The sequence below is a fragment of the Labrus mixtus genome, chromosome 15 (assembly GCF_963584025.1).
Source record: "Labrus mixtus chromosome 15, fLabMix1.1, whole genome shotgun sequence".
NCBI classification, from domain to species: domain Eukaryota; kingdom Metazoa; phylum Chordata; class Actinopteri; order Labriformes; family Labridae; genus Labrus; species Labrus mixtus.
In genome coordinates this window covers 20033588-20057898 of record NC_083626.1, presented here as the reverse complement: position 1 = coordinate 20057898, position 24311 = coordinate 20033588, and the positions used below count along the sequence as shown (strand labels likewise).

The window sequence follows — 24311 nt, the reverse complement described above, 5'->3', positions numbered from 1 at the left end:
TGTTCTAACACAATCTCTAACAATGGCTGGTGTGAATGTACACTGTTAGATTTCTTGTGTTATTCTTCAAGAATCCATTTCTGTCTTCGAGATCCACAACAGTCAGTCAAATCTAATCCAACCATACATCAGCGGAGGGCACCAAGGTATCTACTATTATTATTATTATTCAAAGGCGCATTACATACTGTATATTGCGAGCACAATTTATTCTGTACATTGATCAAAAAGAATGTGAACAAATAGTAAACAACAACAACAATCACAATCCAAATGAAAGTCAACACATAAACTATCTATGGATATACAAGATACTTCAGCTATGAATTTATTTAATACTTCATAGTAAAACAGATTAATCTTCCATTAGTAAGTAAACAACACTCCGCTTGTTAGCAGCTGCATGCAGGCTGTAGCTCATGTGAGCCTGAGGCTCAAACACATGACACATTGAACCTTACTTTCGTTTCACACAGCTAACTAACAGTATTAATGCAGCTCGTTCAGACAAACCTCCCCACTGTGTTCATTATCCTGCGTTTGTGTTAAATGCCCACACTGTGTGCACATCTTCATAGCTGAAATTAGCTTTATGTGGTTAACACTATCAACATAATGCACTCACCTTTGTTTTTTTTGTTGATAATTTAATGCAGTCCTTAATTAGTTGGTTTCGCAGAATAGTGCAATATTGCAGTTTATGAAACAAGTAACACTTGTAGTTACTTAAAGAGGATAAACTATAATAATGACATTTGTTTATGCTTTATACAATCAATCACATAATGCAAACCCACCAATCACAGGCAACAAATGTGTTCAGTCCTCATCACTAGAAACAGTTTAACATCATTGTGCAAATGTAGATAGTAGTTAGATTTATCTTTATACATACATATAGTCCGATTGAGTTCTCAATATGTCTGTATTACAGATTTTTTTCCATAAATATTTCCATCAAAAATGTATTGGAGGGGGCTTTCAGGTCAATTACTTTAATAGTCAATGGCTCAATAGTTGCTCTTTCAGCTTTGCTTTGCATCAACAATGATTTCTGAACTTTAGCTGAGTTTTCACCTGGACATTAACAATGAACACTTCCATGTGATTAACAGGTCCAATTTGTCTTTTTGGCTCAGAATCTTTTCATAGCAAAAGAGTATTATTATAAAAGATATGAGCCGAAACACCAGAGGCATTGTGGTGTTAAAATCAGAGCATGTTCTTTTTTACCACCCATCTTAAAGAGTGTATATTGCAGTTTCTTGAATATATCCAAATGTGTGAAATATATTCACTCATCTTCATTGCTGTCACTCAAAGACATTATCCTGCGAGCAGTCAGCAGCCCCTCATTATGCAGAATCAAACAAGACAGTGGAATTGAGTTTGGTGTCCCAGAGTAACATAAGCAAATATAGCCTGACAACTCATATTGGAGAAGACTTAGAAGTCTGCCTATGCCTGGATATCAAGACAACCAAGACAACGGTTGAGGCAACTTAACAGACGGGCTATACCTTGTCTGCAGAGGAAGCAGAACAAACATCGTTCTGAGCTTTGAATCCGCCAAATCTGAAGGAATACGAGCAAGTGCTTTAGTGTGATCCTTAAAGGATATGTCCATCACTGTGCGTGTAAGGGAGGGACTGACTGTGTTTCATATGTAAGATTTGCGTGCAGCAGAATCAGTCAGGAATTCTGAGTCATTAGCTTGTCTCTATACACCAACATATTAAAGTGACTTTCAAACTTATTGAACTGTCCTGTTTCCTCCAAGTTTGAACATGTGGTGATAAAAGATATTGCGTGTGCCCCTAGGTCATTCATGATGAACGTTGACACATATTCTCAGGCTCTGTATCCGTTGACCGTATGTGTTCGGTTCTCATATGGTGCAACAGTGCCCCCCTGTGGAGCTATCAGGTACAAGCCTATCTTTTTTTTTTCAGTTCGAACACCACTCCTAGGTAAATATTAAATATTAAATCCCAGACAAAATCTCATCACAATCAGGTTTTGTCACATGCTGGAGGTCCATTCGGGAATAACAATGTGGACTGATGAGATATGGAGGGGAAAGAGTGTCTGCATTAATAAATAAGATATTTAATTTTGAGCCATTATAGTCTGTGCTGTACTTTTGCATTGATGCTACACTATTGCCACGGCATTTCCCTCTGTGCAGTAGATCTCTTTAAAATTTCCAGACCAGGAAGTGAATAAAGGTGCAGGATCATGTTGTAGTTAACAGCTGCATCATCCTACCACGCATGATTATTAAGCCAATTTGTGACAAGGGTCGAATGAATTGTCTGTTTTTGTCATGTGAGCTATACAATAGAGTTATAGTGATGAAAGTAAACTCAGTGTATTTAGCAACACTAATAAGTTGTTTTTAGCGTTTTACATTTCCTATGTCAGTGTTAAAAAACTAAATACCAAAATAGATCTGTGCATGTCTGTACTTTACAACACAAATGATCAATGAACGCTGTGGAAACACCAACAAAAATATGATCTTACAATTAAAGCAGTAACCTTTGCTCTATATGGCTGAACAAAAAGCCTTAGAGAAAGAGAAAATGTTTCCTTTTGGAAGATTTTATCCTTTTTGACTGTTTATAGTAACATCGTTCATGAATTATTTAAGTGCCACATTGGGGTTAAGGATTTCAAATAGAACAGGTCTAGTATCGGAGCTAATGACACATGTTTGGCTCATATAGTTTTATAATATAAGTAATGGAGAACAATCGTTTGAGTCGTGCCTTTTAAAGTCAGAGTTTAAAATACATTTCAATAAGCTTGTGTTTACAGTATAATTGTACATTACCCTTAAAACCTGACATCATTCTTTTGTCTACTCACCGTCTGTTCAGTTACCAAGGTCAATGTGAATAACAGACTCCTTTTTACTCTGAAAGCCCTGAAAGTTACATCATTGCAATGCATTGATGCAGCATGAGACTACAAGCACTGTTGCTGCATCTAAATATAATTATGCTAGTAAAAAAGAAATTCAGCCTGTATTGCATCACATGTGAGTTCTCATGACATAACATCACTTTCCCCTCACGGCGTCTGTTGTGGTGATTGAAAAGAGTCTAGCTTGTGTTTGAACATTTTTCATTAAACCCATACTTCAGTCAATAAAAGGTTACACGTCGCAGTTTGAACACTCGACTCCTTAGATCTCCATCCTTCAATCAGTGTCCTCTATCTCTCACTGTTTTAAAGGCCAAAGTCAATTTAATGGAATCTGGAAAAAACCACTGAACACCACTTAAATGATATTGACTTTTCAATTTTGAACCTAATGAGACATGCATCATCAGGCTTGCATACGTGGTTAAAAGAAACATTTCCTCATATAAACTTTGTGCACTGCTATCGTCACGTTTCAAATTGTGTTTTTGTCCAAAAAAAACACTGCAAAAAGCAGCGTCCATGCATTCTGGGTCAGGGACTCACTGTTAAGGCGTTATTGAGACTTAAAATGCCAAAGCCTGTAGTTAAATGAGGCACAAAACATGACATGCAAATAATAAGCACAGCATGACACAATAAAACACAAACACCCAACTGAGAAGAGAACTGTTGGAAAAATGACTTTAATAAACCTGATCATCTTTCTAATCCACATGGCTTAATTTGTAGGCAACTCGGCAGATGATAATAATACGTTCAACATTCGTCCCTGTAAAAACAAATCCACAGGCAATAAACCTGTGCTTAGCTTTTCAAACAAACGTGTTGTCCATTAAACTCCCAGTTTATAAGTTAAAGGGAGTTTAAAATGCTCATTGCTGCAGTTCATGTGAAATCACATGACATTCATCTGAAAAGGAAACACTTGACCGACATTTGAGTTCAAACAGACATGCAGGTGAATGACCCTGATCTACATCGCTGAGCTCATTTGAAATCATGTTTGCGTGAGGCAGTGCGTGGTTCAAGTTTGGTTGGGAGCAACTGGTCACCAAAGGGCAAAGCGAGCAGAAGGGAACACTAAAATCAGGCCTACGTTCTGATATTTTCTCTATTACTGTGCCAAAACTACAAAAGGCCTGCGCTTTAGGAGGTATTTAATAAGCTGAGTGACTGGGTCATCCTTCATTCTCCAGGCAGAGGAGCAGGTCCCTAACATTGACTCTGTCTGGAGCCTGATCTACTGGATGCTCCACGCAGAGGGGGGCCTGGCAAAGAGACCCGTGTGTAAGACAAAGCACAAGAAAGATGTTTAGGTATTTAAATATTTGAAATAAATTGTTCCATTTTCCTCGCCTTTGCACTGGCTCTCCTTACAAGAGAGTCCATTTTCCATTTTTTTCCTTTTGCTGCCAGCGCCGTTATGGTTGGCTCCTCTATGTCTTATCTGAGCCAGCTACTGCTGCTGCATCTGGAATACAAGCTTTAGCACACAGATTAGTCTCACATAATCATAATGCTACACTGAGCAGAGTCACTTATCCCTGCATGCACTTACCTCTTTGGCTTTCTGTTTAAGTCTGAGCTGCTCGGGGTCTTCTCGCTGTGACCGAGATTGCAGAATGGTAGAGGACATTTGAATATTTCAAGACAGATATGTTCAATTTATTCAATCAATTGTTTTATTCATTTTCTCGCTCAGTTAGCAGATCTGTTCTCTAGTGACAGCAGCAGAGGAAATGTATGCTAATGACACTGACCTTACTTGCCTTGTCGATGCAATTAAGATAGTGCGTAGGGTTCTCCCTGCCAATGATAAAGTGTGTCCTTGTTAGATACTGTTACGTTGGCAGCCTTCAAGAGAATCTCTCTCTCCTGCTCTTTCTTTCTTTACTTCTCCATCTGATCCAGCTGCTCAAAGAAATAAAGTTGTGCTCCAATATTGCTGACTTGATCATACTGCTCGTACTCCTGAAGAATAGAATATAATAGATCTGATATTTAATGTCCACCAAAGGTTGAAATTTGCCTTAGACTCTCCAGATACACATAGCAAGTTAAACACATTCAGGCAGGCAATAACACGGTTGTGGTTCAGTTGGTAGAGTCGGTAGAGTCGGTAGTCTCCCAACCTTGAGGTCGGGGGGGTTCGGTCCACAGCTCCTGCAGCCAAATGTCCAACGTGTCCTTGTGCAAGATCCTTAAAAGCTCTTTGAGTAGTCAGAAGTTAGAAAAGCGCTATATATGCTCAAGTTAATTTACCAATTCCATTGAATACAGACAACCAGAGCAGCTAAATTTACACATAAAAAAACGGATACAACAGTTCATGTCATGGTTTAGTAATTTATTTAGGTTGAGAATGTTTATCACACTAAATTCTACAGCTCAAGTGACCGTACCAGGCAGTAAGATGAAAAGTTAAGATGCACTAATCAATAAATGTGTACGCTAGTTCTCAAATTTGCTGACTGATACTAAAGCCACTGAGTTTTCTAAGGAGATAAAGTCGCTGTGAGCGTTGAGAAAATATTCTACTTGACAATATATATTCTGTGTTTTCACAGAAGCTAAGTGGCAATCCAGAGCCAGGGTAATTAAAGTTTTACACAGTTTCAACAAGTTGGCAGTCAAATAAAACAGGCTCTGTTTTGAGTAAAGATGTTGCATGAATTGATAGAAATGTTTAAGAGATGGAGTAAAATTAGACTCGAAGACAAAAGGTTTCATCGGCTCTCCAATGATGTGTATATTTAGCACCTTGAATGTTATGTTCTCTTGATGCTCCACTTGTGACACCTTTTCCAGCAGGTTTAGAGCTGCTGCTGTGTAGAGTAGGTTTATCACATCTGTACCCAGCTACCTGGAAGAACAGGGTGAATAACCCGTTCAACAGAGTGAGATATTGGCAGCCTTGAATACAAAAAAAGAAGGTTTATTATTTTGTAAATTTATCTCACAGATCTCCAGAGCGCTGAGGTGGAGAGGAAGCTCATGAACGTGTCACTGCACCTTCTAGCTCAGAGTTAGTGGTTGGATGGTTGCAAAGATTTGGACGCACTCCTCCAACAAGTTGACTCCTGCCATGGAGGCCATAAATTTGATATCATCATCATCCCTTGTTAAGATAAAGACATAATTGACAAGACAGCCCTGAGCGGCAACACATTTTACACCTTTTAGCCGGTGGAATTTAAATCTTTGTTTGGCTTTTATACAAAGAATACACAGTTTAATTTGACTGTAGTTTCAGTAGTGTCATCTCATGATGCAGGAAAAATACCCAAACATCTAAAGAAATATAAGATCTTAATTAATTAATAACAAAACTCTGATTACTGAGTCTGACTAAACGACTGCACTTTGAATTAGTTCAGTTAATAAATATTGGCATTATGCACATGGGAATCCTAATTTCAGAGCTTCCCCTCCTGCTTCCTTAGTTTGTTCCTCTGAGCAACAGTAAGCAACAGAGCCAAAGTCTGCTTCATTCCTGGAAGGAATAGAGACACATACACAGAAATTAATACGTTGGGTTTTAATAAAAAGTGTTGCACACTGTATATGGTGAAGGAATTTCACTATGATGTCTATCTGATTCACTGTTATATCACAACCAAATCCTGCAATCATAGACAACGTCCACTAGATGGCAGAAATACTTTTTCTGTTTACCAAAGATTTCTGTTGAAAATTCTCAGTGAATTGTTTTTAATGTATCTGGCAATAATACCCAATATCTAAAAAAAAAAAAAAAACTGACTGAAACTTATGTTAAATATTCCTGAAACTTTCAAAAGACAGTTTTTGAAAATCCCCCAAAGACATTCTGATAAACATTTCTAACTAATTTCCATCGAAACTCCTGTAAATGTCTGTAAAATTACTTATTACGATTTCTAAAATATATTTTTACAAATTGATTAAAAAAAAAAACTCGACAATCAAAACATGAAAATCTTAGAAGAAGATTCCTTCAGATTTCCAATGAAAATTACACCATTAAAGATTCAAACCGAAACCCTGTAAATTTCAAATGAAAGCTTCAAAATTTTAAGAAGATAAGTTCTGATATATATTCTAAAAAAAAATCCAATAAACACTATCTCAAAAATGTAAACAGACATTTCCGACAGAAAGTCTGAGGTTAAAAAAATGTTTAACAAAGATTTCAAATTAAAATTTCCACTGTCAGAAAGAAGTTAGGTTATTTCTATATAGTATAGTAACATCATTGATCTGTCACCTCCACTACAGGGTAGGTGTCAAAGAAGCAATTAACAACATGCTGCAGAAGCAGCCGTCTTTAAATCGGTTTGATTGCTTGCTTCAAGGCCCCCTGGAAGAGTATCTATACTGGCCCAGCTCTAAGCCCCTAGCCCCCCTGTCTGTCACCATGACTAGATCAAGATTTACCCAGCTGTTTAGGATCTCCACAGGCGGTCAGAGAAAGTTTACTTTAACCACCTGAGGTGGAGTATGAACTCTTGAAATTTGTCTCTACAGCCATTTCCTGTTTGAGTTGAGAAATGTTCACGAATCTTAAGCAACAACTAAGTTGGTTCATAAGGGCAAAGGCCCAAAGGATATCCATGAGACAGAAAAATCTCAGAAATAGCTCCTCAAATAATACCTTGATGAAAAAAAACAGACAATTCATTCGACCCTTGTCACAAATTGGCTTAATAATCATTAAGGATAGGATTTAAAAAAAAGACAAAAGTCTAAAATTTAAAATTTAAAAAATGGAAACATTCTGCTAAAAAACAAAAAATCAGCAAGCCCTCACAAATACTTCATAAGGGAGAAAAGAAAAGAAAACACTCAAACATAGTAATACATAAACATTGAAGACAAACAAACCAAAATTCAGGTCATCATAACAGAACTCTCAGGCCGAGTATTATTTTACTTGATAAAGGTCAAAGGTTGAATTCACTTTTACAAATAAATACAAGATAATGGTTTCTCTCACAGATCATGATGATAAAATAATCATTCATTTTATTGCCTGTTTTTATCAAATAGATATTTTGTATTTCTTTTTTATCCAGGGATCATTGTTGACATGAAGTGAAAATCTAATGATTTTATAACCTGCCTTTTTTTACTTTGTTATAAAAGGTGCTCGATAACTAAAGGTTAAACTGTTAAGTGCTTTAATTAATAAAACCAACATTTCAATGTTAAAAATCTTTGCTGTAAGTGAGAATGTTATCATTTTTTGTGATTTGAGAATGGTATTTTCCCTCCATTGTACCACTTTAGAGGTTTCCACTCTAAAGGTACCGTACTTGTAGACCCTGGAGTGTATGCGTTGGCACTACATGGTAATAGTTCATCTTAATAATGAGAGCTGTTGTATTTAGAAGCACTTGATGTAATGCTTTGGGTGTAGTTTCACCTGCTGTCCGCTAGAGGTCGCAGTGAGACTGTTGAGGAGCACAAGTGACAGAGTTAAATAAAGAGATGAGAGGAGAAGTAATGCAAGGAAGTGTGAAAGAAATAATAGCTAACAGTAGGCTTCAGCAGTGCGTAAATAAAGCTACTCAACAGCTTGTCCCATTTCAACTCAAGAATCATTAATTAAAAGGCATTACTATTCAAAAATCAGGGAGGAAATCCTCTTTCCATCCGATGTATAATAACAATGATGAGTTATCATTTAAAGTGAGATTGCATGAAACTGTCATCGTGCCCTCCCCTTCCATCCTGACAAAAACCACCGCTCTTCCACCAATAGGAATGAGAAAACTAAAATCACCAGGACTTTATTTGTTTAACAGATTATTTGACTTTGATTAAATCTTACTGTGAATCTTAATTGTGTAGTGTCATTCCAGTTAACTCATTTGTTCACATCTGGAAAGGCTTTATAGTGAGATTCTAGTTTCAAATCCTTTGTTTTGTGTGTTTTTGTGTGTGTTTTTGTAGTGTTGATGTCATGTGGGAATTCTCTCAGTATTCTCCACAGGAGGTCGTTTTCTTTGGTTTTCAACAACAAGCTCTCAGGTAATGACTTCAGTGTGTTGCTGGTGTGTTTTTATTTCCTTTGTGTGACACCAAAATTAGCTTCAATCAACACAGGAGAGACAGGGAGGACTGATGTCTTCCATTTATGCACAGTGGCATCCAGTGACCGCACTGTTAGTCTGTGCATGTCTGTGTGTATGTGTTTGTGCTTGTTTGGGCACATGTGCATTTATGCATGCCACCCTGTGCTCATCTCATCTGGTCGGGCCCTTTAGCTGGTAATCTGAGCATAGAGATTAGAAAGAAAAACAGCAGAGAAGAATGTCTTTGGTTGAAGCAGTGAGGAATTTACAATGGCCTTCAGGCTGCTTTGACCTCTCCCTCCCTTTCTCTCTCTCTCTCTCTCTCTCTCTCCCTCACCCTCTCTCCCTCCCTCACCCTCACATCAGAAGAAAAGAGTATAACAAGCTTAGCATGCACGACTCAGGTTATACCATGAGTCTCATTTAACTCTGGAGCTGAATCAAAACTGTTAGTATCTGCAATTTTATTTTCATTTTAGATTTCTTTGCCAATAAGGAGATTAATTATTTAACGGTTATGGATGAAGCTTTCAAAGGATTGATTTCTTAATGTTTAATATGTAAAAAGACTTGTTTCAACAGAAAAAGGAAAGGAAAACCCCAAAATCGCTACAATAATTCTTATTTTTTTTATGATTTTCCTTTTGTCTAGAATAAGACAGAATTTTACAAACAAACAAAATCATGAGAATATACATGTACATATAAGTATTTCTATGTATATGCCTACTTGTTTGTGTGTTTATACTATTTAGTTAGTTTTTGTGTTACCCCTTTGTAAATTTTAAATGGTAAATGGACTTGGAGCTTGTATGCTTTTCACACCCATTCACACATTGATGGCAGAGGTTGCTTTGTAAAGTGACCATCAGAAGTAACTAATACCCATTCATACACATTCACACGCAGCCACTGAAGCGGCGGGAGCAACTTGGGGTTAAGTGTCTTGCCCAAGGACACATCGGGCATGTGACTGCAGGAGCTGGGGACGAGCAACTCCACCAACTGAGCCACAGCCGCCCTTATACACAAATGAACATATACCTCACATTCAGAATATTTATTTCCTGACCTCTCAAAATATTCACAACCTTGCATCCGGAAAGCTATAATTTAGGATGGTGGTCTATAATTTATTAGTGAAGTGACTCTACCAACTCTACCAACTGAGCCACAGCCGCCCCTTTGCACATTCTCTACATTTGATGGATTTTAGGTTTATTTATGTTTATTGTCATGGTTCCATTCACTGACACTCAACTTTTTGAGAGAGTAGTAGAGTCAGTTAAATTATAAAACTTTACAACGTAGAGTGTGTTATAAAAATGATTATCAGTTGCATGTGTTCAACAACAATAAGTAGAGTTTAAGTTTGGTATGTTTACTGCTTGTGTGTTTTGAGTCATGGTATAATTTTGTTAATATCACAAACAAGGTACAATCAATCAATCATACTGGAAGAGGCACTGCCTCACTTACTATGGACGAGTAAAAAATGTAATAAATGTAACCCAAATAGTACATAAACATGAGGTTAGATAAGTTAGTTATAGTTATCTACTCAGATGCATACAAGTACATGTATACAAGTACAACAGCTATTTATACTTTTACAATCACAGCGTTGAAGTGAGATATATTGACATATATCTGAACATTAGTCTTGCATCTAAAATGTGAAATATATGAGTCAAATCCTCATTAAAATCCATAAAAATGTTCAAAGAAAAAAGAAAATCCTGCTATTGTTATGTGTTGTGGGAAGATGTGGGAAGATGTTTTGAATTATTGCCATCTGTTTCCACAGGGGATGTAGTGATCTGAAGTTGCTCCCCGACAGCTTGCAGCAATGTCAGCATGTGGGCAGAGATGACAACATGTTGCAAGACAGAGACAGAGAGACGGGGCAGACGTTTCAATGGAGTTCTAGTTTCAGCAGGACAGCTGTGAGGATACTCACGATAAACCAGCTACCAGACCACCTGATCTGATTCCCCCCCCCGCCCCCCCCCCCCCCCCCCCCCCTCAGCTCCGTCACAGCCCAGCAACCTGCCTTTCTCCCTCACAAACCTCAGCAAGTGTGTGCGTGTGACAGGGAGAGAGAGAGGAGGGGTACACAGGTCTTCGCACAGACGAAGGGGACAGGTGTTAGGGACAGGAGGTGCAGAGTGGCCTGGGGGTGTGGTCAGGTGGTGACACACCTGTCCCTACTTGCTCGAGAGGGTCCAGTTACACACACACACACACACACACACACACACAAGCATGCACATCAGCCTGACCATGTGTTCAGACATGCAACGTTAGGCCCCTTGTGCAATGTGAGTCCGATTACTGGCCAACTCTTGTAATGTAAAAGAAAACTGTGTTGGCTTTACTGTGTGGCAAAGTAACATGATCATTATGTGATTGAGGAGGGGGAAATGGATTGAACGGTAGACCTGCAATTTAAAGGTTGATGTGTGTGTCTGACAGAGTGAAAGGTACGCCATCAAGACTTATTCAATCCCTAGATGTCGAAAGTTGAAAGATGTGATTGATTATCTTTATTCTTGTTTATGTTGGCTTACTTATTCTTCACACGTTCTGTGTATTATGTGGCATTTTGCTCTGCCAGGAAAAGGAAGAAATAGTTCCAAGGCAAATGAGCTGACCCCTGACTTCACTGAAAAAGACTGGATCAAATGAGGCAACAAAGCAAACACAGGTATAAATCTGTGTTCAGATTTTGTTTTTTAACTTACCTTCTATATTTTCTTTTTTTTTTCACAAAAGAAAGATATTACATGCTAACATTTTCCTGCACTCTTCTTACTTCGTGTGTTTACATGTTTCTGCTGATTGATAACTTTGCAAAATGTACCTTTAAATGTTTGCTTCTACTTGTCATGCAACCTGTGAAAAAAAACAGTTTTTTTTATGGTGGCACGTCTTACTTATTAATTAAGACAAGGACTGTTTGCCGAAAAAATTGGGCGGAGTGATACACATAGTAAAAAGTACTGATGTACTGAAAATCCGAACTCATATCAGCACTACTTAATGTAATGAGGCAACATTTTTGTTTTCAAGGCCTACCTTGTCAAAACCTTAATTTTATAAAATGGTTTTGATAGGATTCTTTCATTCATCAGCCCCAACAGATTTAATTTGTGGAACTGCTGTTTATCATGCTGTTAGGAGATTAAGTCCCCTGCACATAAAAGATAATACAATCCGAATGATTTAGAGTTCAATTGTCTGATATCTGAGATGTAGTATTTGATTTTACCTTGTTTTGCTCCCTTTTTAAATTAGTGTAAATGGACTCCTGAGTGTGGCACATGCTGTGTTTCTGTAAAACCTTGGAGATGGGGAGATAGTCGTCTGGCCCTGGGGTGTGGATTTCAGGCAGGTGCATTCGACTGCCCTGCGGCTCCTCAAGGGACAGGATAGGACGGGACAATCTGTGCTCTCAACAGTCAAACACACACAAACACACACAAAACCTCCAGAGCACCAACTCAAGGACCAAACTCCACCCGTCTTGGCCCCCCTATACCCAGCAACCCCTCCCTTGCTCCTCACCGTATCCTTCACGGACTGGAATGCGTCAGGACAATAGAAGTGTCCCGGTGCTTCAGCTGGCGCCCCCCTGGGCCCACACAGGCCCTGACAGGAGGACAAAAGTGCACCTTGCACCTCTCAGCACCACCAGCAGCATCCTGGGGGCAAATACCTGAATACCTGTGGTAAATAAGAGGTAGGGAGAAGGGGTGACACAACAGAAGGAAACATATGAAGGGGTATGACTTGAAGAGATGAAGAAAATGTTCTTTTCCAAGCTAAACACAACACAGTTCTCCTGTGCCAATTTGTATTTTTTAAATGTTTCACTTTATTTTTAACACTTGCTTTGTTAGCAAGATCCCCTAAGTGGCTACTCTCTAAATTCTGCTTGTCTCATGTCATGACTTGTTCCCCACTGCCTAGTTTACACTGTGTTTGGTTTGTGCAAATTTTGCTCAGACACTTGGTCCATATTGAAGTTCTGCTGCTGAATTACAACAGAAATAGCCTAATAGCCTACATTCACTGGGATATAAGTAAATACGTATAGGAGATCACAAATCTTAATCATTCAGCTCTCAGTAAATCAAAGCCCAAAGTGTTTCCTCCCAACTAATCCACATGTGTCAGTGACTTGCAACCCCCCTCTCTCTGGGCGAGTCTGTGCTAATCGGTTAAATGAAGTGTGTTAAGCCACGATCACATTACCACTCATGCAACCATGTCTTTGGTCTGTGCAACAAAATGTGCACAAGGACTTGAGGGGATGGTGGAACAGGTGGAAGGAGGAAAAACATTTGACAGGAAACTAATTTCAACAACACACATCTTTAATAATATTCCTTAGGGAAACTATTGCAATAAAATGGGAATCACATTCTCATGTTATTTTTTAATTTCTCATATACAATCAAACTGGACTTACTTTTTGTTGTATTGTCAAGCACTTGTATTATTGTTACATTTTCTAACAGCAATAATTAAAGCTCAGTGTTCAAGTTCAAGCAGGAAGACTGTTTTACACTCATTCATGTTCATTCTTCGATGATCTCTCATTCGTGTCACTCGCTCTCTCACTCTCTCTCTCTCTGTCAGTGTCTTCCTGCTCAGGTGATCAGCTAGTAAGATGCGGGAAAAACAACCAAAACAAATATTTTGGAGGAAAATATTTTTATACTACCATCAATTTCATAAACTAGACATGTTAAAGTTGTGAAAGAAATATGGTTGTGCTTTGTTCTACCTTGCGGGGCATCTAAAAAACTAAAGCCTTTTTGTTCCTCCACAAATTAAAGGTGTTTACCCTTTAAGTACTAAACCAACCAGATTCTGCCACGACCTCTATCGACCAATCATCCTGCTCCTGTCATATTTTTAGAATCTGCATCCTGCATACTCCCATCACCACAACCATGAAGACATCACAATGGAGTGTATACACCAAAGAAATTACACATTTTCTCTTTTTCTAAGCTCGTAAATTAAACAATTGTTCCCCCATAATTAAGTCTCTCCTGATTTAAATTAGATAAAAGGCTTAAAGCTAAGCTGCAAACTGTAATGACTATATTGATATATTGGCAGTAAGTACATACCCTATTTGTAACCCATTAGCTAGATATCAGCTAACATTAGCATTAAGCTACTTATTTGCTAACATTTCATAATGTTGCTGGATAAAGCAAGAAAGGCGCAACTTATATTAAAGCTATATTAAATTAAACTACATTAACTAAAGCTAAACTACATTAGCATTCCTTGTTTAAAACTATACCAAGTTACCATCATTAGCTAGGAACTGATGCCTTTGCTAACATATAATGTAACATATGGTATTGATAGCTGGAAAGTCAAAAATGCTAGCTTTAGACTTAGTCTATCAGTAGTTTTGATTTAAAATATGACCCCAAATTGCTCCAGATTTTTTGCTATCTGTTGTCTTTAAGGACCTGACCAATAGAAAAGCAACGAATGCTAGCTTTTTGACAGATTCCTAGTTTCATACATTTAGCAAACCTTGAACAGAGCAGTCTGACATTGTAGCAGACTTTTAGCTTCACGCCCTGAGCTTGACGTCAGAGTATGAATGTGAATGTGATGGATAGAAACCCGGATGGCACAAAGTTGACTGACATACATCTCATATGTTTACCCTCCTGTCCCTTTACAGCTCATCCTCTACCCTCTGACCTGTGGGACAGAGAGGGTCTGTGTTTAGGAAGAAACACAGCACCAGCCAGCCAGCCACACACACACACACACACACACACACACACACGCGCGCGCGCGCACACACACACACACAGAGCAAGAGTGCAGAGGTGGACAGGAAATGGCGTGTGCCCCCTCCTCCTGGCCATATCCTGTCCTTGGGTAAAACTTGTTTATTTGACCAGAGATCGGAGCTCTTTGGGTGCATTTTAAGACTTTGCTGTCCTGAAATCACCCATTGTTGAACAAAACCTTCACAAGAAAAATGATCCACACACGGCTATATTCCATGACATCACAGCATGTCATTGATCGAGTCTGCATTGCAACATGTGGCATTCCTCAGCAAATTCTACTCCCTACTGATTTGATAAAGGGCCTACTAACAGAAACATTCATTCTTCACAACACCCCCCCCCCCCCCCCCCCCCCCCACTGTCCTATCTCCTCTCCCTCAATTGAGTCTTGTCCTCCTGCAATTTCAAATGTCTTATCCCCAGTTCACCTTCTCCTCCAAACCTCCACATATAGGCTATACTATTGGCCTAGATTAGAGCCGAAGGTTTTGCAATTTGAAAAACAATACTGTTGTATAAGGTCGTCGATCATCTTTGTAGCGATGTGCCATGCCCCCACACTTTATCAGGGCCAAAAGTCTGAACTCAAAAGACTGGATAGTGAAAAGTAATCTTAAAAAAATGAAATTGAAAATCCGAAAAAGACTAATCCTGAAAACCTCCCCAAAAAAATTCATTTTTAAAACTACATGTAAAATATTGAATTACATACGAGTATTCGAAATATTTTCATGGAAGAATGGACTTTTTTAATAAACATTCATTCCTTTTTTTTTATAAATAAATGTTTTGGCCCTACTCTAGCTCAATACCATAAAAAAAGTAATTACACTACATAGGCTAGAAAAAGTTGTAAGCCTAAAAAAATGAAAAAGACAAGCTTTTTTTGATGTCTTTTGGGGAATCTAAGTAGATGATAGGAGGCTGCCACTGAAGCAGCAGGGAGTCGCACTGCAGCTTGTTTGAAACTTTAACCCAGTGACTAAACCTCTTTGGCCTTAATTTGATCCTCCAGTGATTCAGTTCTGCAAAATTCGCTGCAAACCAACTCAGATTTTTGGTAATATACTGTACACTTATCACTAAGGCAATTATGAACCAACGACAGAGAGACATCCATGCTTTGCAGAGACTTACAAACACACTCATACATCTGTGTACACACAAACAGCTGTGGCCGCACCCAGATGCTTTATATCAGCTGTTTTTTGAAGAGCTGTGTTTATGAAAGACTGACAGGCCACTTCCTATGTCCCAAACATTAACACAAATGCACACAGTGAGAGCATAGCGGCCGGGGGTTCTTCTCTTAAGAAAGCTGAAAGCTCTTTCAGCTTTCTTAAGTATAAATCCCACTTGTCAAAAATAAGTTTGTTTTATTGTTGATATGCAGCACTGTTTCCCACGACTCACATCATGAGAGTTGAGTTTATAAAGCACCATAATCTGCTCTGGTACACACATGTGAGGCCATAATTATGACTACACACAGGAAGATTGTTTAGAGAAAGGCATTTATTTCTGCCTCCAAGATGACTGCACTCTATAACAAAGTAAAACTCATCTGGCTTCATACTGTCAAACATCGACTTTTGTTTATACAAAACCTTCATGGAGCAACATCCAGGCTTCTAATTCGGGGGGGTATCTGCAAAAAAATCTAATGTTTTCATTTATTAGAGCAGAGAAATAATGCTTAGACCATCTTTCTGTGGAAATAGAACACATGCCAAAAAGGGCAATTGCACTGCAATGACTGAAAAGGCTGTCATGAGGAGAAACAGGCAGGAAAATTCAATAACATGTATGTTGGGGTAGAGTGTTATGAGGGCTTTGCCTTATTGTATACTTTGTTAAAATGAACTCCAAAACTTGCACATAAAGCCCTGTGTTAACTTCTTAATCTGAATTTGTTTAATTCTAACATTTTTTTATGGAAATAGTTTTGGATGGATGGACAATTTTTCTATGATAAATGCTGCTGCTGCTGTGCAGATGCTGTTAGCTAGTTAGCTCAACTAGCCCCTTTTTAAATGATTGTCTTCCTTAATCAAAATACAGTTCAATTTAATGACCCTGCAGGCCTTGGGCACTTCCACCTTGTTGACTCAATAAGTATGATTTTTGTCAGATTTGTTAGATGGTTTGTGTGTTTTTGGTTTTGCATTGTTAATATATTTGCAGTACATATTCTTTAAATGTTTTTGCCTTGGACTTTTGTATGTGTTTTTGTTTATCTGCATCTAAAAAAGCAGAACGTTTGCCATTTTCAACCACCATAAATAATTTGTGACAGGGAATTTACAATTATGGAAAACAGCTTTTTAGCATACCCCCAGCATAACATTATTTCCTGTTGAAGGAAAAATCAAATCATTAATGTGAGTCAAAAACTGACTACAAAGACAGCAGACACAGCAGCACTCTTTTTCTGTTAGATGGCCATATTGTATGTCTGTCACTAATGGCTCAGGAATGTCACATTAGTCAGGGGCCACATGCATGACGCTGCGAACATTAAAACACTTTGAGGAGACCAATATGATATTACAAGCCCACACATACAAAGTGAAAAAGAAAAGTGACAGGTCCAGTGATCTCATTGCCTCAAAGCTACAGGGTGATAGAGTGCCTCCCACACACTGCACACAATAAAAAATGTCCCCATAGCTCGATGTCAGTGTTACATTTCAAAAAGGCCGACAAATATCTGAATCTGGTGAGCAGCATGCTTTTAATATGTATATTTGTGGAGGTTTAGTGAAAATAACCCGGGAAATAAGTAGACTATCATCAAGCATAATAGCAGTACTTTCTATATTATACGTCCTCTACATATTTTAACTAGTACATCTCTGCTACTTCATTCTATCCCCCCACAATGTGACAATGTCGGCAGTTCAAGAAAGTTCAATCTCCTTTTGTGTCTGACTTCTCTGTCTCTCTGACTCATAGATGTGCATCGGCTAAATGACACTCACCTTTCTCAACAAAAACAGCAAAGAGAGGTACAGAGAGACAGGTGAGAAATTCCTCATTGATCAAAGTGAAAGCTTTTTATCTGATATGTTTGTGTGCAGCTGTGTGGGTGCGCATTCTTTCTGTTGCTGTTTGTATTGAACAAGCTAAGTCATGCAATCTGATCCCAAGCTTTTTGAGAGCCTTCTCAACTACCCTCCCGAACATCCACCTCTCAACACCGAGGGCTATTGGAGGACACGTGTTGTTACCTCACTAAGACATGCTGGCGTCAGTGTGTGTAGGTCAGGAGGGCAACAGAGACTGTAGACACATTGCTGCCATATGTGCACCCTTTATGTTAGCTCTCAGCTGGGTGCTCATATGCACTGAGGTAGAGTTCCTGTAAGGTGACCAAGGTTTGGAAGCAGATGGCTGCACTGAAGCTTGCTCTTTAGGGATAAATGTTGGTCAGGATTTTAAGTTTCCTGCAGGAATTGGGTCAGTGAGTTTCCTTTAATATGGTAATTTCACTATAACTCACTTTATTGATATAGTGTTTCTTCTCAGCAGCCCCTCTTCTGCATGTGGTTCCCTTGTTAGCCAATGTGTGTTTTATGGTGCTGGCAGCCCAGCAGGTGTGTGCAGGTGTTCCACTTATCACTCAACATCACACAAACCTGTCTCTGCACCTCCTAATGCACCCACACATACACTGCTCTATCTTCCCATTCAGGATCTGTCATGTCTGTTCTACTGAACTCATTAGGTTGTGAGTTACTACAAAACCTGTTGACATTGAAATAAATCTAACACAAGAGATCCACAGTCACAGGTGTTCTTTTAAAAAAAGCTTTTATTTACAAGCGGCAGAAAACAGGCACTGTATTTCCCATTTGAAATGCATGAACAACAACAAAAATCGTTCATAAAAACTGAGTTTCACAAAAAAACATGTCTTGTTGCGAGTGTAAAAATCATTATTAGAGGAGGCATGTTGTGTCTTTGGTCAAGTTTAAGTGGTCTTTTACTGTTAACACACAATGAATGTGGCATCAGGCGAGTCACCTGTTGCCAAGGGTAGAGCTGCATCACTCAGCACCCTGCCTCTACAGCACCCCATACACAGACAGCTGTCTCAACACACACTTGCTCATACAGACACACACATGCCATGTATGTATTGTATGGCGAGGAATGACATCCCCACATACACACACATGCAGGCAGCTGCAACATGGCCAGAGTCCCGGACCGGCCGGCACCGATGGAGTTTCCTTGGGATTAACTGCATGTCCAGCTGCCCTCAAACCACACACACATAAACACACACGGCAGGATGAAGTAAGGAAATGTGCTGCTGACACCAATATGACCTTAAAAAAATCCAATATATCTATAGAGACATTTTTAAGGCACTATAAGTCTATACAAAATTTCTATACAAAATGGTAACAGATCTCCAGTTTTTTTTTGTCCCATCTAGTGTTGTTCCTTTGGGTTTTTTGGCTCTGATCAGGTGGGGATCGGAACCAATGAGAGGCTTGATATGGCTCATAGAAGTAGTTCAAGGAATGTGACTCTATGAGGCAGGGCAACATCCAGTCGTGCTGTGTTTGTGCAGCAGGGACATGCGGCTGAAGGTCCGTGAGCAGGACCCACACTGGTACTTCTTCACTTCAGAGTGTGTCTGCAGGTGGGCACGCAGGTTGGAGCGGTCAGCAAAGGCCCGGTTACAATGTTGGCACGCAAAGGGACGCTCACCTGGGAAAAGGGGAAAATATTGATTAGAGGCAGGGAAACACTTCATTTACAGGTCAAAAGGTTTGTCCTCTGGTCATTGTTTTTCTAAAAATTTGGCAATAATGAAGAGCAGGAGCACCAGATTGCCCTTTTTCATGTAGATGAGATAACTTTTAGCCATGCTAAGCAATAAAATTTGCTCACATCAGGGGACATCAATGAATATCAATGAGTACATGGCGCAACCAGCTGTTACCTTTACAAGTAAACAATGTGATCACTTTGACAAACAAACGGAAAGCAGCTTTAAATGCATACCTGTGTGTGTGCGAATGTGTCCTCTGAGCAGCCATGGTCTGGAGAAGGCCTTGCCACAGGTGGGGCACACACAAGGCAGAGTGTGTGAGCGGATGTGCATCTTCAGTGCTCCAAGGCTGTTGTACTCCTTGGGGCAGTGTTTGCAGTGGAAGGCCGGGCGTGTAGAGACGTCACTAGGTAGGGAAGGCATCTGCTGCAGGGGAGCAGAAAGGGCGTGCGGGTGGTGTGACACCTGATGGTGCGATAGTGCAGAGAGGCTGGTATAGCTGTTGCTGCAGTGAAGGCAGTGGTAGATGTGTCCGATAATATCCGGGCTGGGTGGGTCAGAGGTACGCCCGCCATCCTCCTCTTCCTCGCCACTGCTGCTGGAGGGAGAGCTGCTGAGGTCCAGCGGGTGAAGCGGAGAGGGGGACAGGGACACCGAAGTGACAGGGGACAGAGGTGCAGGCAAGGTGTCTGTGCTGCTGAAGAATGGGCTGGTGGGGTAGCAGGTCAGGGCTGAGCTGTTATTCTGCATCGGAAGTTCAGCCCGGGGAAAGCTTTCAGGGACAAAAGCTGTTGAGTACAGGAAAGGAAGTCAGGTGGGTTGTCTCTTTAATGGACATATAACCTAATGAAGCACAACACTTGTTTTCATTCTTGGTGTCTTGTATCAGCCTGCATTCAAAACCTACTTAACTTCTCACTTAGCACATTTTGCAGGTGGGCATTTGTTGTTCTACAGGATAAATTCTGAATTGGCACATGGATCTGTTCTAAACACTAAATCTCTCTTTTGATGACAAGCTGTCCGTGATTAATTCAATCAGAAACAAAACAACACAGATAGATGATACTGAACATACCTGTTTGGCTTTCCAGTTGACTTTCCCTGAAGTACGGCTTTTTGTTGGAGAAATACTTCTTGACAAGGAATGACCGAGGCATGGTGAGGTCTGGATTTTAAGAATCTGATTCAATTGACCTAACGGTGAAGTGCCCTCCTTTTGAACAGTGGATTCCTACCGCACGGAGCGAAAAGTCATGTGAGTAACAAAACACACTACCGAGGTTCCGCGAGTCTTGCTGTCCACCAGCAAAGTTGCCTCCTCATATAGTAACCAGAAGTGAGAAGCAGCGGGGTGGGTGGGCACTAATCCGCCCAAAGACACACCCCATGCGTCAGGGCGCCACAAGCAGCCCCATTCACCACAGGTGCCCAATGTGCCAAAAGCTGCTGTAAAGCCCAGATTTAATTGTGCATTTCACGGCTACAATTGCTCACTTGTTACTACTGAGATGCACTTATTGGCATCAAAGTTGATTAAATTATAGCACTACATTGAATTAAATTCCACTCAAAATGTAGGTCCTAGTTGATGTTAAATGCGCACGATCGTTTTCAAAATTAACAACTACTAGACAATCTAGTTTAAACTCAAATAAACATTAATTGTATATCAATGCAATAAATGCAACTTTAAAATGAACGAGATAAAAAAAAAACGTCAGACTTGTGGATGCTCACTATACTCTGAGAAAAGAAACACGTAGCCTACATATACTTGGCTTAACTTGAAAGCAATAAATTCCGAATTTAAACTGAATTTACCTAAAACTTTTAAATTATCTGGATATTTAGACCTCTTCCCTGCCACATTAGTGTCTGATGTAACGCTGGCGCTTAATGGGCCTGTGCCCCGGAGCCTTTACGCACCCCGTTGAGGACACGTCTTGAGGAGGTACGTGAGACAAACGCTCTGTTTCTTATCCAGCACAAAATACAAGGCACTTGGTTCATCCTCACCAAGCCTTTCTTTCTGCGTCTCTCTGCGGGAAATACGCTGGTGTCAATAAAAGAGGCACCGTTTCCCATCTTGCTCACAGCATGATTTAAGGTAAAATTAACCGAGCTGTCAGGACCATTTTGATGATGTTAACCCAGACAGGGCCCTATTATAATCTTGTGCCTTTAGGTGACATAAAAGAAGAAGCCTATAATGATGCCCCGAGAGGAAATGGGCTCTAAACAATGACCTCGTCTTTTTTTCTATTCAAGAATATGGCCTGTAAATGCCCTTCATTATCTATTAAAACTGATTTCACTGCGTTTTCCGTATGTTATGGCAAATTAATACTTTTAATCATACATTCATAAATTCCGTATTGTATTTTATGACAACAGTAAGTAAAGCGCTGCACCGAAGTTTATGACTAAAATAGGCTACCAGTCGATGAATTCCATGGCTATGATACATGTCTTTATGCAATACGTTTTTTTTAATGCACACAACCTGTGAGAAATCAGGTGCCAGCCGTTACGCAGGAATGTCTCAGACTCGAGTGGGTCCTGTTTAGCATTTCAAAGAGTGTAAAAGCTCCACGGTGGCCGCTGATGGGGCTATATGCACCTGTCTGAAGGCGCCACTGTCACTGCATGCCCAAAAGTTCACACTTCGTTAGAGCGCTTGTTGACGCCGACGCCACGTAGACTGGGGGTCACGAGGGCAGGACAGCAGTAAAAACAAAAAGCAAATAGCAAAGACACACGAGAAAGTAATCTGAGGTGTGGGTCAAACGGTGTTAGAGCGCTTAAACTTCTAAAGTGTTGTGTGCGTGTGTGTGTGTGTGTGTGTGTGTGTCTTTCATTTTCTCCACAAAAAAATATGCAACGAAATGAAAAACGCTTACCTGAACTGACACACACACACACACACACACACACACACACACACACTGTAGGCAGTAAGAGTGAAAACAGCTGATTACACACTGTTGAGTTTGCTCTTCAGAGGTTTGTCTGCAGACAATTTATGTTACAACGTGGTTAGAGTGACCTCATGACACAAAGAGGACGTGAAGACATGAAAAGTTTGCTGTTCAGTCAGAACAGATGTTCTCTCCTCTCCAGCCTCAGGGTTAAAACCAGTCACGTTCCCACACAGAGACTCAAACTGCTAGAACATCCTCAGACTAAAAATAATGCACAAGAAAAATCCTCATCCAGGTAATATTATTAAGGTTTTACCAATGCTAAAAAGATGCTGGATGCTGACCCCTGCTGTAAGGAATCTGGCTTACAGTACAGTACTCATGATGTCTTAAAACATTAAGTATTTTGTACAAAAATGTTGGTGCCAGTTTTTTTTTTTATTAAATTAAACTTTTGCTCATATTAGTTTCACTCTCCATGTGTAGCCTCTGATGTAACTTTTGGTGACCATAACCCTGTTGAAGTATTGTAGTCTGTAAAGTGAGACCATTAAATTATGTCCATTAAGTCTATGTTTAATGCTGTATTCATATATGTGTGTTCAAGGTGTTATACAAAAAAACTGCACCTTGTTTAAGTTTCTATTTGTGTAATTGTATAAGTAAAGGAGGGTATGATCACCATTTTCTTGTTTGATTTATTTAAATTGTTGTATTTTTCTGTATTAATTCACCCATGTAAACCCAAGAGAGTAGTGACTCCTGGTGGAGAGAAAATGTGATAAAGGGCAAAGAAAAACAGGAGTATGCTCATAAGTAAGCATGGTTTACTGTAAACTATGATTACAGTAAAACTGATTGAATGTTTTTTTTTGGGGGGGGGGGGGCAGGGGTTAAAGTAACTTTATAGGTTTTGAGGAGTTATTGAACGTTTATTAAACACTTTGTGGCTTCAGATGGTTGCATGCAAGTTGCCTTTTGGGATGTATGTATGTTGAGTTACAGGTGGTTGTTGGATGTCTGAAAAAGACTTTAAAAAAAAACAACAACACTCTTCATCCCTACTGCAAAAAAAAAGCTGCTGGTTGTGCAACACAACTTTAATCTCCAGCTGTGTTTGTAGTTGAGTTGCATTGTGGGTGATGCAATCATTTGGTAAGTAAAGAATGGTCATCTTCTTTGAGTTAATTAGTTTAAAATGAACAAGTTTAATAGGTTAAAGAGTATCAGTAGTTATTGTTTTAAACAGAGTGTTTTAGTAGATACAATAACAACAAGTATCATCATTTATATATAGCACTGATTAAAAACTGCAATATTTAAGTCAACACTCAGAAAAAGTGTAACCCTAAATCATATAAACGTAGAGCTAACTCTTGTGCTTAGTTCAAACTGAAATAATGTGTTAAACAATCAACAACAAAACAGTTCATAAGAGTTTAAGATTTTATGTTTGGAGTAAAATAATCTCTTGATTCCTTTAATTTGCCTGGTATGACAGAATATAACATCATCACGTATCTACTTGTGCTTTAACAAATATTTCTCTTATCGATTCATTTATAGGTTTTATTTATCAGACGGGGCGGTATTGAGGAAAATATGTTCTGTAAGAGGGATTTCGTAAGATGTTGTAAGATGCTGAAGTAAAATGTTGTGTTTGTGTTTTTTACCTTCAATTATTGGTGGCTGGTGATTTTTCTGTACTCCAGTGTCCTTTCATATGTTTACAAAAAGCCAACTCCCTAACACCTATTGTGGCTGAACAAATGCTTTT

The 24311-nt window shown here is 39.3% G+C and overlaps 1 protein-coding gene across 1 annotated transcript; it reads right to left on the bottom strand.

The window, feature by feature from the left end:
• Positions 1 to 18624: 18624 nt before the first annotated feature.
• Positions 18625 to 20936, bottom strand: snai1b (snail family zinc finger 1b). The gene is made up of 3 exons (XM_061057805.1): positions 20689 to 20936; positions 19844 to 20398; positions 18625 to 19546 (listed from the first exon to the last, which is right to left on the bottom strand). Exons 1-3 carry the CDS (start codon positions 20768 to 20770, stop codon positions 19365 to 19367), a joined length of 819 nt encoding a protein of 272 aa, XP_060913788.1. The 5' UTR covers positions 20771 to 20936; the 3' UTR covers positions 18625 to 19364.
• Between the last annotated feature and the right edge of the window lie 3375 nt (positions 20937 to 24311).